We start from the raw sequence: 18,616 nt of genomic DNA, 5'->3' as shown, positions 1-18,616 counted from the left end.
TTAATGAATTGGCAGTGTGTTTTGGCGTTGTTTTCTTCATCTTGTTTAATTCGACCTGCTGGATAATTTGATCAATTTCATTGGTCTTGTCGGGGTTAAATTAACAGAATTCTGCTTTATAAGTTTTTTTTTTCCTTTTGTATGTGTATGTATTCTGGGTAGGTATGAATAAAATTTTAGTTGTGAGATGGCACTTGTTACATGCACTCCTATCTTTGTTCTTCACGTTAGCACTGAGTTATTGTTTTGTTGGCAGAGTTCTTTTGTGTGTATCAAGCTTAGAATTACTTTAACTTTTGTAAACAATATTTATGCAAAAGGGTCAACTTTATGTGCATCCTGCTTGATGTACTGAATAAATATCTTATTTATCAATTCAGAATGAAGCTGTCAATATTTTACACAGCAAACATTATTAAGAAAAATGTACCATGATTTCCATTTGATTTTATTTGCCAACATGTAAAATTCAGTTATACACTTTGAAATGGTATTTGATCGAATTTGACAATTTTTTTAACATCGTTATTGTATATTGGGACTTTAAGAAGAAAAGCACGCTTTATGGCCAACTATGTATGCTATTTGAGGTGCTAGGGTGGTACCATAGGTGAGCCTGGGTGTTGTAATATCAGCAGTGTTTTGCAGTTTGGGCACTACTAAATTAGATGTCATTATATATGAGGCAGAATAAATGGAACACATGAGTGCATATTGGTAAGAATGTGTGGCAGCTGTCTACACTGGTTGATCTGTGTGTTGCAGGCAGTCTGTGCTGGAATTGCAGCTTGAAATAATTTTCATCTGTTTTGTGACACGTATTGCATCTGCTCTTTTTTGTGCATGTGCCCCCTTCAGCTGGAGAGTCATATGCCCACCAGCATGGCGCAGTTTTTGTTGAGACTAGTGCTCTTAAGGCCACTAATATCCAGGAACTTTTCATGGGAATTGGTGAGTAAAAAATATGTTGTGTAAAAGTGAGCACAGACAGACTATTCCAGCCACAAAATATCGCTATACAGTCGAACCCGCTTATAACAGCCCCTGTTATACTTTTCTTTCTGAGCATGCACAATTTCTCAATAACCAATACCTGGAAGAAAATTTTGGATTATTTTTCAGTTTGGTTAGAATGAACTGAACTGTAACGCAGCTGTGCCGCTGCCAGTTGGCATGTAATGTGGTATACACATCAGAAGCTTCGCTAGCATGTATGCCTGGAAGTTGACGGGAGATGATGATCAGTGCATAAGAGAGTGTTTGTGGTGATCTTTGGAACTGTTTCAAATTTTAAGTTCCCTGCCTTATTACCTTGCACACTGAACCATATGCACTGAGCACCAAGTGCCTCCTTAAAGGGCCCCTGGACAAATTTTGTAGATGCGTAGGGTACAGCTTAAATAGAACATTCGCACCACAATTTAAGTGAAGCGTTACGTATTAATGGAGCTACAAGCGATTACAAGTTACCCTCCTCCCCAGCCATGCTTTTCCTCCTCAACTCGTTCACCGAGCGATTGGGGCTAAGCTGCGCCTTCACTGGTTCTGCGTCACGATGCGACGTCACATCGTCCACTTCCGGTTGTTTTGGAGCCTGCCCCCGCCCCCGCGAAACGTCTCCGCTAGCGGCTTGGCCGTCAACCCCAAGCGAGAGCTATCGAAGCAGCGTGTGTTGTGAGCATTCTGTCGTAGCGCCAAACGTGTCTGGTATTCCGGTAATCACACATTAGCAGAATGTTTCGACGGAACGGTGAAGGCATAAACTCAAGCTGATGAAGGAACTTTAGCGTAGACGTACGTGAGCTGCCTGATCGGTCTCCACGGTCCAGCCACCCGTTGTCGTTGTCGTTGTGTTGCCAAAGAAAGAGCTAATATTGCTCTAACCAAGTGTAAAACATTTTAAACATTACCAAAAACAATGTGTTAACGTTTACACTCCTGCGAAAAATTTACACCACCAGCAAAGAAGAATACATTTTGTTACTGCTACTGTGTGTGGTTGAGCTCTATGCCACCAGGTGGCTGCACCGTGCAGACCATTCACATTTGCGCTTCTGTTCATCCCCTGAAACGACACGCAATGGGACATGGCCAGGCCCTGTCCCCTTGCGCTTGCGTTTACCCTAATACCGGACTCGCGAAACGCTATTGCGTTAGTAATCTTCTGGTGTAAAGTGACGGCCGCAATCGCGCAAATCCTGGCGCCCATCGGATAGCGGCTGTCCAATGCGCTGCAGCCCATCCGCTCGTCTACTGGCTTGCAGAAGGACACGATATCGCAGCTTGACATATTGCCACTCGCTACGTTTGCAGTCCACAACGCAACAAAGTCGAATCATAGCACTCGCGAATCATAGCACTGACTGCGGAGGTCTCGTCAAAGACGGAGCACGTTGTAACACAAGCAGACGACACTTGCTGTGTGCCGGAAGTGCTTAAGTGTACTGAAATACTGTTGTTGTTGTGCATTCTCTTTATGTTACTTTCTTTTTATAAAAACAAATTAACTAACATTCCAACTATTACGAACATCATTTGTTTACCATAAAGTTGGAAAAATTATCGACCACGCGCCCTGGTCAGCCAATCAGATAGCTCGCCCCACTGACGTCATATGGGCGATTTCCGTCATATGGGTAGGGACGGCTTAAAATTCCGCCGAGCAGTGTGCTGCGAGTGGCAGTGATGCGCATTTTTAAAACCTTATAATAAATTACAGGCTTTACGCGGAGCACTTAGATGTGTCAATTAATGATCAGAAGGACCTACTCTAATGACTCAGTATGTTTGTAAAAAATCGTTTCAGGATCCCTTTAAAGACTGTATGGCCATGTGCACAAGTTTAACATAATCTTCATTTTTTTATTTCTTAATGGTTAAAGGATTTTCCCATTATTATTTACTTCTCTCCACCTTGCGGGTTTCCGCAGAACTACTACGTCATTTCTTAATGGTTCTTGAAAAGCTTTAAGCACTTGCTTTATTTTTAATTTTTAATTATTTTTTTCCAGCTTGGTTTTTGAAGTGAGTGTCAGTTAATTGTGGCTACTCGCACTGATTGTGCCCACCTTCATTTGCACCAGACTTAAAGTGACAGAGGCAGTCAATGCAGTAGAAATCCAAAACGGAAGCATGAGCTTAGTGGACCAAACTTGTGATAGAGGTTACGTATAAGTTAAAGTGTTAGCGTGCAGTACAACTGCGTGTTCCCCTTGCATGGTTGCATTCCGTAAATGTGCAGTTAGCTTCACAAACCTGATGTATCATGAGGCCAACACTACTAAAAATCATAGTTAGCAATTTCTGGCAATGAATGTGATTTGTTGCATTCAAAAGGTAATAGTCAGTCTATCATCTTGTTGACTATGTTTTGAGTTTGAGGACAAGTCAGCCCATGGCAAGGTTCTCTTATAGCGATCACTTTTTGCCCCATGAGGGAGTTGTAAGGAGGTTGAGCTGTGCAATACAGTAGAACCTTCTTACGGTGAAACTACAAGTTGTGAATATACAGATGTAATGAAGAGAAGCCGCTGCCCTAAATAATCTTGTACAGACATCCATGTATTTTACTGCAATGAGGAAGCCTATTTACTACATTGGTATGTTATTAAGACCATTGCGGGTTGCTTCCAAAAAGCCACAGACTTCTGTATTGGTGTTTCTGCATCTGACCGCAAGAATGATTGTGCAGTCCATAGTGATATGCAAGGTCACAAACTACTGTCAAGCTTCATGCATATAGAGGACTCTTACATCCTTAAAATTTTGTGCAATATTATAAACCCCAACAACTGGCGTACTCATCAGACAATACTCAACTGAGTCTTTCACGCCTGTGTTGCCATCAAAAATCTGCTGGATGGTGATGACGAGGTTACCAAGGAAAAGTGAGGGGAGTCAGATTACCCCAGCTCTTCACATAATTTGAGGTGTGAGCAATGAATGCAAAAAAGACGGGACAATTTCATCAGCCTGCTTGTGTAGCTTGAAGTATGTCTAAAAGGAATTGTAGAAATGGTGTTTAAAGGGACACTAAAGGCAAATATTAAGTCAAGCTAAAGTGATAGATTAGTGCTCGAGAATCTCTAAGGCATCAATATTATCGCAAACAGAGCCTTAATTATAGAGAAATTGAAGTAAATGAAGGACATGACTAGAGACTCCCCAGAGACATTCAAGTACTTGCCCGATGACGAAAGCACTTGTCAGTTAAATTTCTAGTACTAGTACTCAACTAGTCGTTGAATAAAACATCCTTGTATTGCATTACAAGATTACATTTCTAGTACTAGTACTCAACTAGTCGTTGAATAAAACATCCTTGTATTGCATTACAAGATGAAATAAAATGCTACTTGTCCAGTTATATTTAATTTTCAGAAAAAATAGCAAATTGAAATTGCCCTTGACAACGACGTGGGCGGTCGAAAGGTTTCATTTTCGCTCAATTCCACGTCACCCATGCTTTTGTGTTTCACTAGTTTCGTTATCGCATAGTGATGCGCTGGTTTTGCTGGCTCACGACACTCGCACAAACTGCATGTAGCAGAGAATTCAACTTCCATGTGATGTCTCGGGATGCCCGAATGGTTTACACCACTTGACCATAAAGCAGCTGTAGCGGTGAGTCAACCGCTCTGTGTTGGCGCGGCATCGCCGTCTCTCGGGGGCAGTTTTACTCACCGACGGCTGCAAAGGGTGGTGATGCCGTATGCAATGTCACCACTCGCTCAGTTGGGCGGCAGGATATTTGAATTTCAAAAAAGGTATTCGGACCCTTCAGATTCAATTTTCTCGTAAACTAAGTCTCTTCTTGGCACGAAGCAAGCGTTGTGAGGTTTCTGGAATGGTATTTAAACAGTCCATGTCAACTTAGTATTTGCCTTTAGTGTCCCTTTAAAGGAAGGTAAATTGAGCTAGTTGGTAATGCTTTATTCTCAATCACAGCGTAAACCAAACAACCCCACAGAGAGGGCACATGAAAAGGGCATAATGCTTGTGGTGTTAGTTTTTTTTGTGGGCCTTTCCTGTTTGGTTATTTGGTTTTCATTGTGATCAACAATGAATGAGAGAAATAGAATAGACCGACATTATTGCAACATTTCAGGGAGAGTGACAAGTACTTATTGGCCAAGTGCAAATTTACACTGCTTTAAATGAGGATCAACTGTACCCGTCCAAACAAAATTTCTTCCTGCATAAATGACTAAATTGGTGACTGCTATTATAGCGAGAATACTTAGACAGTGACAGTTTTTATGGCACTGATGAGACTTCATTATAAGGAGGTTCTACTGTATCCCCTAGATACAAGCACACCATGTTCATTTGTTTTTATTTGATGCATCTTTACCATCTCATCTGCTAAAAAAAGTATCCGTTTTATACAGGTAGTTGGGATGACACGACCTGTTATTTTATGTATATGTGACAGCTCAGATATATGTTTGTGTTCCGAGAAGTTTTGCTATACATATATCGTACATCATTTACTTAAAAATGAGTGTTGCCGCTGTAAAAGTAAGGGACATGGTCAATTGTTTTAGCGAATCAACATATAACTATATATTCTTCATCTCCCCCTCTCCCTTTTCTTTCTGCTCTATATTTAATTCCTTTAGTCTTGTTTATGTAGTAATGTGTCATACTACTGCTCACAAGTGTGATGGTAATAAGTCCACCTAGCCATACAACTGGGGTCAGAGTTCTACAGCTATTTCAAATCATTCTATTTGGAAAGAAGGAAACAATAATTTTAATGAGGACTGATGATGTAAGCCTGAAGACGGTACATAGCATGCTATCCCAGATGAGGAGTAGGAAAATAGTCTCAGCTGGGGCTTATTGCTGGGACCCCCTAGTAGACTGCTTGCAGTTCTACCCAATGGTAGGCTATTAAATAGTAGGCTAATAGGCTATTAAATGGCTGCATAAGGTTAAAATTGTTGATTCCTTGAAGTAGATACAATGTTTTAGTCTGTAGGGCTTTGGAGAAAGCACATTTAAAAAAAAAGAAATCATTGTAGTTTATGAAAATATTGAATTGACTCAGAGCTGGTACCTGAAACTTTTGTTTGGCCGGGGAAATTAGGGTTACAAATGAACTCTTGTACATCTGTGGTGCTGTGCTGAAATAGATGTTACTTGTAGTCACTTCTTTGGTGACCTGGGAGGGAGGGGAGGGGGGGGGGGTATTCTGTAAGAGTTGACCTAGTGAAATTTTGGCTTCCATTGATTGGCTGGAGCTGTACGAGTGAGAAGGAGGCTGGCTGTGTGCATCAGTATCCTTCTCGCTCATACCCAAGACCAGCCAATTGGCTCATCAGCAGCAGCAGAAATGGACAGTCTACTAGGTGGACACTTACAAAATACCTCCCCCCCCCCTCACAGTGCTATCCCTACATTAAAATCAGCACTGTCATGCACGCACACGTGCATGTGCACACACACATAGGCACACAAACACACGCATGCACATGCATACACCTAAACACACACACGCACAAAAGAAAACGGCTTTTCTATTTTAATGAAAATTGATTTTTAAAATATAAAATTTAACCGGTGTGGTGATCCGTCGCCATTTGTTCTTTCGTCACGCCGGAAACTAGGTGGTTGAGTCGGCTTCATAGTCCATTTACCAATTAACTAACATTGATTAATGAACTTTTGAATTACTGATATTAATGCCAACATTGCAATGGTAGCATTGGAGGAGGACACTGCAGGAGGCAAAAGCAATTTATGTGGTAACACCATCCGTTGTTAAGATAGTTGGCGACAAAAACTCACCTTTTCTTGCTTTGATTGCAAAACAAGGTGCACGAAGTGTGCTGGAAGAACTTCCCACATGATGCTTCCTGCCTCATTTGGATTCTTTACGTCAACAGGTTGACCATCTGTGTGCACCTCTTATCTTATCTCACCTAACCCATGTTTTGGTGACCTACCATCTCTTGCTGTACAAACGTGCAACGACAGATTGGACACCTCAGCAGGTCATCGCAGCAAGCTGCTTTACGTCATGACAGTGTCGAGAATAACGTGGGCAGTGCTTCCAGTGCTGCTTGTTCGGCCTGGTTTGGTATTGAAGCAACAAAACAGAAAGATTTGTTGACGCATACCTTAACAGGGGATGGTGTTTCTAAAATTATGTAAATTTCTTTTGCCTCTTTCAGCATCCTCCTCCAACTATGGCAAAAACTAATTAACAGATCTTTGATGATTAACAAACACTGTTACTGGCTGCTTAACCATGTAGCACCCGACATACTGAAAGAATGAATAGTGAAGAAAGCATTATTGTATTGGTTCAATGCTATTTTTAAAAAACCTGTTTCAGTTAAATTGGATCACCTGATATACTGACTACTACTTTTTGCCACAAGTGTAATTTTCTTTCATGTGCCCAATACTCACTAAACTTGTCCTTCCCATTTGCTTTTTTTTCTTTTCTTTTCCTGTAAAATTAAAGCCATGAAGGTGCCCGTAACCCAAGGAGTACGGCAACCAGAACTGAAGCTTAGCCTCAAAAAGAATGTGAGCAAGAAGTGCTGCTGAAGTTGAGGATTGAAGCCACGCATCTTGGTGCAGAGACATAAGGAACAAATGGGCCTTGGTTGCCGAATGGCCCATTGCCTTGCTCCTTGTGCTTGAAGCTTGCCACAAGCCTCGTGCATTCTGAGTCACGAGGCTGAACATGTCCACGCTGTTGGAAGTTTAACGCACATTTTGGCCATTGTTCTTGGTGATGTTCCATTTTTGTGCTGTGATGTGCTTTTTATTTAGTGCTGCAACTGTACATCTTTCGTCTTTCACCTGAACCTTTTGTAAAATATGATACTTGTAGTATCAAAAACAGCTAACACTTTGTTTACACGACCTTTCTGTTACTCAGATCTGGAAAGGTGCTGTATCTGGTTTCGCACAGCCTTGTAAAGGATATGCACAAGGGGCCATATGTCATAAGCACTGCCGTGAGAAATTATTCACTTTGCTGTAATTAGCACCAGTCATAGGTCTGTTTTTCTTAGACATGGAGGGCACACTGTATACTATCTTTGGGGACACCCCAGAGAAATAAAATACTTTAGAATGGAAACACCTGGAGGTCTTGCTTCTGGGTAGGCTACTTTCTCAAAAGTTAAATATTTTGAAATTATTTTACGCCTGTGGTAAGCAGTGCTTTCCCATGTCTGGAATTCAGTCACTGCAGTGAACTGCCAAGTACTCCTTATTGTTTGGTTCTGCTTCCATTTCAACGAGCTCAATGGCAAGCCACGTGATCTTTGATTGCTTCTAGAGCAGACCCATTGCTACTGCCTCCACGACTTCAGCTTACATGTTGGCTGTATACTGGTGTACAGAACTTCATTTTTTAGACGTATATTTGATATGTGTGAAAAGCAAAGTAAATATCAGTGAACACTGTTTCACTGTGTTGCAGTAGCATACTGCAGTTTGCTCACACCATTCTATGGTTTTGTTTTAGCTTAGACAATACATTAGCTTTATTTTTATTTATAAATGTGTTTAATGCCTGTATTTAATGAAAATATTTTTATATAGTAAATCACTTTACTTGTAGACAGACTTTACTTGCTGTGTCTTTTGTGATGTGTGCATATGGTATCCACTTGATTGTTCATGGCCACTTTCCCGCTACATGCAGAAGAATTTGCTTTTGTAAGTGTTCCGTGATTGACTGTCGCGGCTCTATTTCACACAAATAGCTTGAAGGAAAATCTTGAATCGCTCATTAGTGAGGATCTGAATGCTAGGCTAAACTAATTTTTCTTAGTTTCTCTAATGAAAGTTCTTAGAAATGTGTAGTTCATAAGCTTGATAATTCATTTTGCAAGCAACATTCTACCTTGACAGCAGCTCTTTCATGGCTTAATGTTTTAAAGAACATGCCATGTAAAACAAGATTTTTCACACAAGGCAGTAAGCAGTAGGATGCACATATTTTTGGTACATCCTGATTCTACACACACGTGTTATCAGGAAAACTGGCATGTGAGCCAAGACTCAGCATTTTTCTCTTAGGAACTCGTGACAGTCAGTCAAACCGAAATGTTACAAATGGTCTTATGTGCATTATTGCATGTAGTTGCAGCAAATGCCATATCCACAGCAGTGGCTAAGTGCCTATGGCATTGTTCTGCTGAGCATGAGGCTGCTGCATTCCAGTGGGGTGGAGTGCCAAAATGTTTGTGTACTGTGCTTTGGATGCACATTAAGAAACCCATGGGGTCAAAATTAATTTGGAGCTCTTCACTACGCTGCCCTTCATAGTGTATTGTGCAGATTTGGGACATTAAACCCCTCAGTTTAGTTTATAACAAATGCCACAGCCATGAAAGAGCCCTGGGTCTTGTATGAACTTGTGTAAGGCATTAGTGATGTGATGACAATCCTTTTCCATCTATTTCCTTTTTAGTAAGCACCTTGCTAAATATTTTGTTGTAACATATGACTATAGCAAGTGAAGGTTGTCTAATATTTGTTATGAAACTATTAATAGAAATTTTGTTGTATGATTCTGCAGATTTTTAGCTTTAAGATTGGTTCATTCAAGTGAGCATTCCCTGTCAATGTCGGGAAAACTAAAGCATTCAATAGAATGGGAAATATAATTGGCGAGATTTAAGGTCCTAAAGCAACAAAAAGGCTATGATAGACATCATAGTGGATGGCTCTAGATTAATTCTGACCACTTGACAATTATTGACACAGCAACTTTCTTGGGAACATTTATTTGTTGCTCTGTAGATTGTTGCTTTTTTTGCACAACTGTGTATTTAAAATTCAAACAAGATTCATTTGTTTTTGTTTGTTTTGTTTTTTGTTTAAGAAAATGAACATTTGCTTGGATAGTTTGGAGTGCTTAGCTCATGTAATAGTATAACAGTCCCATTTGCTTGTCTGTACATTATTCTTACTACTGGCCACTAAGGGTGATAATGGCTAGGCATTCTCCTGTCTGAGCCAGTGGCAAATAGAAAAAAAAAAAATCCAGGATAATTAGAAACTAATATTTTGTCCTTGGTCTCTATATCATTGTACAGATGCCATCAGAAAGGTTGAGCGACTCATTTACTGTTATTTAGTGTTGCATAGTGTGGTCTACTATTATAGCCAATACAAGAACACTTAGCTCACACCTCAGGACTTGCCATCTGCAGCTGCAAGCAGAAAGGATGCCTATACTCTGTACAGTGCAGTCCACTGTTAAAGACAACATAAATTTATAACATGTATAAATTTTTACATCTAGCAAATGTACAATTGCATGGCTTTGCACCAGCCACAAGGTAAATTGTGGTTGGTGGCTCTGGCGCCTTTCTACACCCCCATGCAGTGTATAGCTTCAGCTAACATTTGCAGCTAGAGTGCCAACGATGTGAGAACCGCACATTTGGGTGTTCCCTTTAACAGTGGACCACACTGTACCAGCATGCCAAGAAAAACCAGCACTGTTTGCGTTAGATCATGTGCTGCAGAGCCATGTGCTTTCGAACTTGCCACTGAGGGAAATTCACTCATGCCACATGCTTGTGTGTTCACTCTACACTGCACTTCAGTCTCTGAATTTTCATTGCTGTCTTTTTTGCAAATCATCATGACAAACTGCTTGTTAAGGTTCAAGTTTGTGTGTGTATGTGTAAGTTTTGGTACTGTGGTGACAAAATCATGGCAGTTCTTGTTCTTATAGTGGAGATTACTTTTGTCCCGTGAAACTGGAGATTTACAGCCTTCTTCTTATTATGATAAATCGATATTAGAAAGTAATGTTTGATTGATTAAAAAAAAATTTTTTCTGTAAGTGCATGCTCAAAACATTCGTTTCTGGACCTGCCATGGTTGCTTAGTGGATTTGGCGTTGTGCTGCTATAAGCATGAGGTTGCGGGATCGAATCTTGACTATGGCGGCCGCATTTAGATTGGGGTGAAATGCAAAAACACCTGTGTACTGTGCATTGGGTGCACGTTAAAGAACCCCAACTGGTAAAAATTTTTCAGGAGCCCCCCACTATGGCGTGCCTCATAATCAGATTATAGTTTTGGCACGTGAAACCCCAGAATTGAACAAAAAATAAATAAAAACGTTTTTGTTAGACTTCCGACAATAGTGGTACTTGACAAAAATGTCACATTGTTCTTCGTTGGCCCTCCTGTGCAGAGGCTCTTAACATTAGAGTACAAGTTGCTGTTAAATTTGCCTTATGTGCACAGCTGTATTCCTGCAGCCAGTGTTTATGCATACCTAAAGACCACCAGTCAATATGACTCAAGTATTCCCAGCACTTGGAAGATGCCCCATGCCAGCTGAAACCATGAACTTGGTCAGTACATTATTTATATTGAGAGTGCAGTGAGTTTGGATTGTAATAGCTGTAATGGCCAATCGACACTTCTGGGAGCTAGGAAGTAAATATATGTATACAGCAGTTAGAATAGTGACAAATATTTTGAACTAGTGTTATCATGTGATAATCTATTTACAAAAGATTGCTAATGTGATGTGCTGGCAGAAAGGCAACATTTATAGAACTTTTGCTGTGGTTTGGTTGGTGTTTTTCTAGACCACCCACTGCCTTTTCTTTATTGAGATTTGGTATCACTGTAGTGCTTTGTTTTATGGTTTAAGTTTGTGTTATGATTTTTTCTTTTTACCTCTTACTGTTTGTCTTAATTTAACTGTTTTGTTTGACTTCATACACCAATCATATTTTTGAGGTTAGTTGCATATCTGTGTAAGCCTTTGTACAGAAAATATAGTATTAGGCTTTTATCAGTATGGCTGTTGCTGATGGTCTGTAGCATCTGTTGTTAATTTCCTGTTGTTAATTTCCTTCATGTTCCAGGCCCGAAATTTGCTGACATTTAAGCTTGCTAGAGTACTTGTTAATTATTTTATTAGTAGTGCAGAATCTGTTTGTTTTGGAATTGTACACTGAAGCACTGAAATCATTATTATGCAGCTGGAGCTAGAAACATATATATACTTGAAAAACTTCAAGCTGTTCGTCGACTATGCATCACATGCAGCAATCTTGTGGCCACAGCAGGAGCTTAGGTAAGGAATATAAGCATATGCTACTAATGCAAGCTTGGAATTTCAAATACATTAAGGTATTTTTGTCACTCAATATGCAACAGTGCCTTACACATGTACATTAGTATTTATACTTTTGCAGTACAAACTGAACGGGGCTGTGCAAAATATGAAGAAGATATTGCAAATGTGTAAAAGAGGAGTATATTTTATTGATTACGTTATGTGGGAAAGAGCACTTTTGAGCACTGCTGTCTGTTTTGCAATGACAGGTTGAGTGCAGTTCCCTGGCTGGCCTTTTTTAGTGTATGTGCAATAAAATTATGCTGTATACAAGCAGCCTTCATTTGTGTGTTTACTGATCGATGGGAAAGAAAGAAAAATATTTACACCGGAATACTTCCGGGATACAATTATATAATTTCCGCATGACAATAGGTACGTATGAAATGTTAACATACATGTATGCTGAAGAATACGGCTTGCCGAAAGCAAAAATTGATTCATGCATCTTTTCTCGATAATCAAGAGCCTCTGCAATATTGCAGGCACTTTTTTTATTAATACGTTTGAAGGCTGTTACTAATGTAAATGAGTATGCCAATAGCAGCCGGCCTCTGCAAATTCCGCAAGCTAGTTAACAAAAATACCTGCCTATGATCACTTTAAAACTGCCGCGGTGAAGACGCTGAATCGATTAATATGCCGCGCGACCATTGACTGGCAGTTTCTCAAGATAGCCTACAGGCAGTTTGCCTCTCCTAAACAGAATAATTAATGTAGTGCCGATGTGCGAACGATCTAGTTTCAATTTAATCGTGATCGATCTTCGTGACCGTGAGCGGATAGACATAAGGCTAGAGCCGTGCTCCATATAATCGTGCTCTGCCTAAGTGCGCATAGCCAGTCGTAGAGAAGCAAAAACTCCGGCAGGTGTCGCGAAGGTCGAAAATGTCAGCTGCTCTGGTTTGTACGAAGGTGTGCGCTTGGTGAAGTAAGGGTGGGGGTGTCGGTACCGTTGTAAACTTTCTTCTTAAGGCTGTTTGCTAGCGGCTTTAAATATATATTAATCACGATCATACCGTTTCGTGATAGTTCAATGAATAGTATGTTGCTAAACATCGCAATGTGCACCTAGCACCGAAGGCAAAGATTGCAGCACTCGGTACGTTTATTGTGAATATTTCCTTGTCTACTGAGTGTGTTGCTGCGCTAAAAGATATATGAAAAATAAAGAAGTCGCTGAACATGTGTGAGAAAACTTCGATTTTCGCGATCATAGTGGTTTCTGATCATCTCGCTTTTGTATAATAAGAGCTCGGACTGTGTTTCAAATAATGGGCTTCGTTGCCGTACAAACATCGCATTTCTCACTTCTTACCCGACTCTTAAGCTCTTCTCCGTGTACGTATGACCAGTCTTTAGTATGATAGGCTGTTATGTTTATTTGTGTTATCATGGCGATTTCTGTCATGCGATAGCTTGCAGTCATTTTATTTGCCGTGCGCTAATCGCATGTGAGGTCTTTTGCGCAGTCCGACTGTTCGAGTGTTTCATTTCACAATCTACATTCATATTGTTTAGTGTTTACGGTTTGTTTTCCTCACTATATCTTCTCTGCATACATGTTTTGAGCTGGCAGACCGGATCGTGATTTACAAGAAAGTCTGGCGACTTGCTGCTATCATGTCTGTTGGAAACCGTTTACTCGGATTTCAGAAGTACTGATGAGCTGCTAATATTTTAGTGGTCGTTTGGTTACATCGTGTCCAACGCCCATTTCCTTATCATGGCTATTATAAGACTTGTCAATAAGGTTTTTACCCTGGATTTAGTTGTTCCCAACATATGTACTACTTCTGACACATGGAATGCACTTTAAAAAATAATTTGATATTGTTGTGAAAATGTTTGTAAAGCCGAATTTACCCATGTAGAACACCACCGAGTCTCATTTCACATTTAGCAATCCCATCACCATGGCTATAACGGTGATACGGATGATCGTTCGTAGGCCCGCGCAGAACCAAACTTGCATTGGCGCTCTTTGACGTCAGCTGCGCCTGAGCCAGTAAACATTAAATTACCGCAGTTGCAATACATTACTGCCGTTAATAACCACATCATCAAGTGGTATGGCGGTTTTTGTTTAACAATTTATGCAACAACCGCTTTTCTATTGGCAGTGTGTTTGTACAGAAATGTGACTTATAATGGGCTTATTGAATATGTATTTGGTAGTGCTTGAAGGTGTATGTATTTGCTTTGGCCGGGAAAAAAATAAGCCAAGTGTACTGCAAGACCAATTTCACCTACAGTTTATTGGGATAGTTTTGTTAATATTGCGGTCTTTACGTTTAGTTTGTCAATATCTTCCCTGGGCTCTTTTTCACCATACATTTGGTGCAGGTTCAATGGAAGACGTTTTGTTCATGGGATTTACCAGCTGGGTGCATAACTTCAAATAGAATCCTAGACAGATCTCTGTAAAAAGTCCAAAGAAAAGGCAAGATCTAGTAGAGCAAGTATTTCTCGCATTTGCCTAATTAGGCAACAACTGTTGTACCTTTTGCCATTGAGGTATTATTCATCACGAAGTGTAGTTCAGTTTTCTCTCTAATGTTCTCTGAAATTGAATGTGGAGAACATAATCCCTTTAATATTGTATGCTCAGGCACCTTTACTGATGTCATTGCCTTCAGGACCTGTTTGTACAAATTCATAGATGTTTGATTTAAACATTATGCTTCATTTTTGCTTGCAGAGATGCAATGTGAAACCTGTTCTGCTGCCACATTTACTACATGCCAAATAACTTGTCCCAACTACTAGCTCATCTGTGCACCTGTGAAGTGATCACACTGGTGGCTAGTCTTAGTCATGATGAGTTTTGTTTTCTGCTGAATAATGTATATTCCCTTCCGGTGTATATTTAGTGCATTGTACGGGAAGATCACCTTTAAGTTTCTACAGAATTTTTAAAAATTGCCTGTGCTGGATAGCATAAGTCTTGTCTTTGAGCTGGATTATTTGAAGAGGTGGACACTACTAGAACGAGAAATTCAAACACATATTTAATGAATTAACAGAAATTCACTAATTAACTTATTTATTACTGTATGGCACATATTGCAATTTATGAATTTTAGAACTGAGGTTTAACAGCGCAAATAAAACAAGGACACAAGGAAAAAAAATACCACAGACAAGCGCTTGTCTGTGGTACTTGTTTCCTGGTGACCTTGTTTTATTCGCGCTGTTCAACCTCAGTTCTAAATATGAACGAACTAGCCCTCATCAAGATCTTAGTAATATGATTTTTAGTTGGTGAGGTTGCAAGACATATTCACTTGAAATTAATTTCCAGAAGGACTCAAGTTTCGAGATATATTATTTCCGAAAGTGTGGGACGAGATATATGGGCGTTCGATTTACTTTTCTGCTTCAATGCATAAAAGAGTGTTAAAAAAATTAAGCGGAACAGTGTACTTTTGTGGGGGGTTTGATGGTGCATATTGGTGTCATTCTGGAAATTTATTCCAAGTGGACAGGCCTTGCAATCTCATCAGCTGCAATTCATAAATTGCAATATGTGTTGTAAAGTAATTAAGAAGTTAATTAGTATTTTTTGTTAATTAGTTGAATATGTGTTTCCATTTTCCTTGCAAGTAATGTCCGCCTCTCTGAATAATCCAGCTCAAGCACTAGAATTGTGTTATCTGCAATACACAATTTTTTTTTTTAAATTCCATAAGATTTCAAAATGGCCACCATGTATGTCAGTTGCTGCACCTGCACCTGTCTAAATGCTGAGGATTCTCTAGGAAGTTCGTCGCACTGTCCAACGACTGCTCTCTTTTGATACCAATATTTTTTTTCCCTCTCAGCAGCAGAAGCAAACGAGTACATAAAATACTTTTGGATTATGCTATTTATTATATGTCAAAGCAATGATTCTGTTGCAGGGCACTTCACAAGGTAAAAACAATTCAGTGCTTTAGAAATAGGCAAGCAAAATACCTGCTGTCGTATGGCCAAAGTGTAATGTTATTGACAACTGATAATAAATGTACATGGTTGTTGTATACCTCAGAACTTGATCTCTGCAGCTTTTTGATAAGGCTTTCAGACGCTCTGCTGTCCGATAATAAGATAACGTGGCACTGCCATTGACAAGTTGTTGTCGTGACCTTTGTCATCGCCCAGCACTAGGGAGGCTGTCACGGGCTTGGGGCTCTTCGTTCGTGTGTCCTCATACACTTTGTGGGAGTCAGAAGAGATCTGTCATTGTAGCCCTTTGCTTTTTCTGCTCTACCTGAACCTTTGTGTTGTAACTTCTCGCATTTCAAAGCACATATTGCAATGCTCATTGCTCATTATCAGTGAGGATGAATGTGAGTAGTTTGCTTTCATATTTTCTTTCATACTTCCTTTTTGGGACATTTATGATTTGATAGATGTTTAAAAGGCTTAACTGAAGTAACTTATTGAGAGATGGAGTGCTAAATCATAATTCTAGAAAATGTGTGCTACCAATGTAAGTAATTTCAGTTTCAAAGTAGCCTGAGAAGTACAATAAATTATCTCCGTAGCTGCTATTGTATTGTCAATATGGATCACACTTTTTTTTTGCTTTTTCTCTTTTGTGAATGATTCATGGTGATGCAGTCCTGTAACTTGTAAGCCATTTGTCGTACTGACAGAGCAAGAAACTATTGTTGGCTCATTTCATTTTTCTTTGCACTGACATGCATTGTGCACGCTTTACTGTTCCTTGGATGGAAAACATTTTATATAGAGGTGAGCAAACATAAACTTTATTAAATACATATTGAATGCATATAGTAAGCTTCAAATATCTAATCAAATATTGAATAGTCAAACATGGGACACATATATTTCCGGCAGGAATATATATATTGGTATAATTGGGTGCGATGCCTATATTGACCAGTGCAAAAAAGACTGCTAACAATCAGGTACAAAGGACCAGTTTTAAGCATAAGGTCACTAATTGTCATTAAAAAAACTGAACAAATAGCCTCCCAACATTTTTAGAGCCTGGCTACAAAGAAACTTTCCTATGATGAATGGCTTCTGTATGACTAGCTTTCCTAAAACACTAAATAAATAGTTACCCCTCCCCCCCAAAAAAAATAAATAAATAAAAGATTAGAAGTTGTAAAAGAAAAATTTGGCAATTTTGCTTGAAGGCGCCTCAGAAAGCTGCCGTGATTAGGGTACACTTCTAACAACATTTGCAGTTGCCGCATCTCAATCGTGCATGAGCTGAAACTGAAGGAAGCCATCGACGTTGGTCAGCGCCCCAAAGAGAGGATTAGATAAATTTACCTTGACGTTTAGAGTTTGTTCCGCCAAGCGTAGTGTGTGCACCACAATGTGGTTTGCACACTGATGCTCGGCAGGTGTGCGACTTAACCACTTCCCCACAATGTGTTTTTCTTTTCAATTCAAATTCTTTCACATTTGTTGTTTCCTTATTTGATTTCTTTCTAATGGGATGTAGTGTGCCTTACGTTGTGGGCACATATGCTTTTATAGGCTCCTGCCCTACCACTGGATGCGTGATCTTGCCATCTGTGTCACATGAAATGATATTTATGTCATGTGAAATTATTGCCAGATGTGATTGATTGGGTCAAATATCCTTAGGACAACACTGAAGCAATGCTGTAAACAACATAGGTAACTTTCATGGAGATTTAATTTATACAGGTTTTATTAATATCTTGCAGCTTGTGATTAACTCTTGTCATGAAGAAACCATGTTGTATGTCACATTGTATTCCATATGGCACTATACATTCTTCTGTTTTGCAGAATTTAGTATCTGCAAATTACTATAGAATTGCAGATTGGGCTTAACAGAGCTAAAAAATAATAAATTATTTACAGTAATTTATGCCATTGAAATTCACTATAACACATGGCTGAACTTGCAGGCAGAGCAGACCGGCTTGGTCCTAAAGGGATTGACTGCCATCTTTATGCAGCCAAGATGCGGTAGAAGGAACACTGACGTGGGCAGCATTATGGGCCAGGCACACCCAACAGGAAGCACGAGGCGGCGGCGGTTCTCGTCGTTATGCAGGCCTTTCACCCCACACAGCCGCAACTTGAGTGCCACCTTCCATGTACTGGACACAGAGCTACGCTGGGAACTCCTGAACATCAACACTGCCACAGAAGAGGAGCTGATGACACTGCCAGGTGTCACAAGATGCATTGCACGCAACATTGTTGACTACCGTCAAGCCATCGGGGGATTTAAAAAGGTTGAAGATCTGGCACTGGTTTCTGGTGTTGGAGCCTCGCGTCTCCAAGTATGACTATTTTATTGCTTACTTCAACACTTTTGATTGACAAACCTAACTGTGTAGGCCAGATGGAAATGCTTTGTTGCTTAGCTTCAGTGCTCAGTTGCTACCACCTAATTTTTTTCTCTTCTCTAACTAATGTGTTATATGCCCTGGCTCCAGTGTAAATCTGGACCATGGATATGAAATGAAAATGCTTCAGTGATGTTTAAGAAGG

At 39.9% G+C, this 18,616-nt stretch overlaps 2 protein-coding genes across 7 annotated transcripts in view; both read left to right on the top strand.

The window, feature by feature from the left end:
- The window catches only part of LOC126543901 (ras-related protein Rab-22A-like), a 31,887-nt gene extending 19,487 nt beyond the window's left edge, over window positions 1–12,400 (top strand). For 2 of the 3 annotated variants that reach the window (XM_050191042.2, XM_055061936.1), the window contains exons 6-7: window positions 859–951; window positions 7,475–12,400. In XM_050191042.2, coding sequence (XP_050046999.1) covers window positions 859–951; window positions 7,475–7,560 — 179 coding nt within the window. In that variant the 3' untranslated portion in view covers window positions 7,561–12,400. The remainder of the gene's footprint in view (window positions 1–858; window positions 952–7,474) is intronic. The other variant, XM_055061937.2, reaches the window with a different exon arrangement.
- Window positions 12,401–12,482: 82 nt separating this feature from the next.
- The window catches only part of LOC126543888 (endonuclease/exonuclease/phosphatase family domain-containing protein 1-like), a 62,425-nt gene continuing 56,291 nt past the window's right edge, over window positions 12,483–18,616 (top strand). Inside the window, exons 1-2 of one of the 4 annotated variants that reach the window (XM_050191028.3) lie at window positions 12,483–13,226; window positions 18,076–18,405. In XM_050191028.3, the coding sequence (XP_050046985.1) occupies window positions 18,115–18,405 (291 nt within the window). In that variant the 5' untranslated portion in view covers window positions 12,483–13,226; window positions 18,076–18,114. Of the gene's footprint in view, window positions 13,227–16,250; window positions 16,456–18,024; window positions 18,406–18,616 lie in introns of those variants that run through there. The other 3 variants (XM_050191026.3, XM_050191025.3, XM_050191027.3) reach the window with 3 other exon arrangements.

The sequence above is a fragment of the Dermacentor andersoni genome, chromosome 1 (assembly GCF_023375885.2).
Source record: "Dermacentor andersoni chromosome 1, qqDerAnde1_hic_scaffold, whole genome shotgun sequence".
Lineage (NCBI taxonomy): Eukaryota > Metazoa > Arthropoda > Arachnida > Ixodida > Ixodidae > Dermacentor > Dermacentor andersoni.
This window is presented reverse-complemented; position numbering and strand designations above follow the sequence as displayed.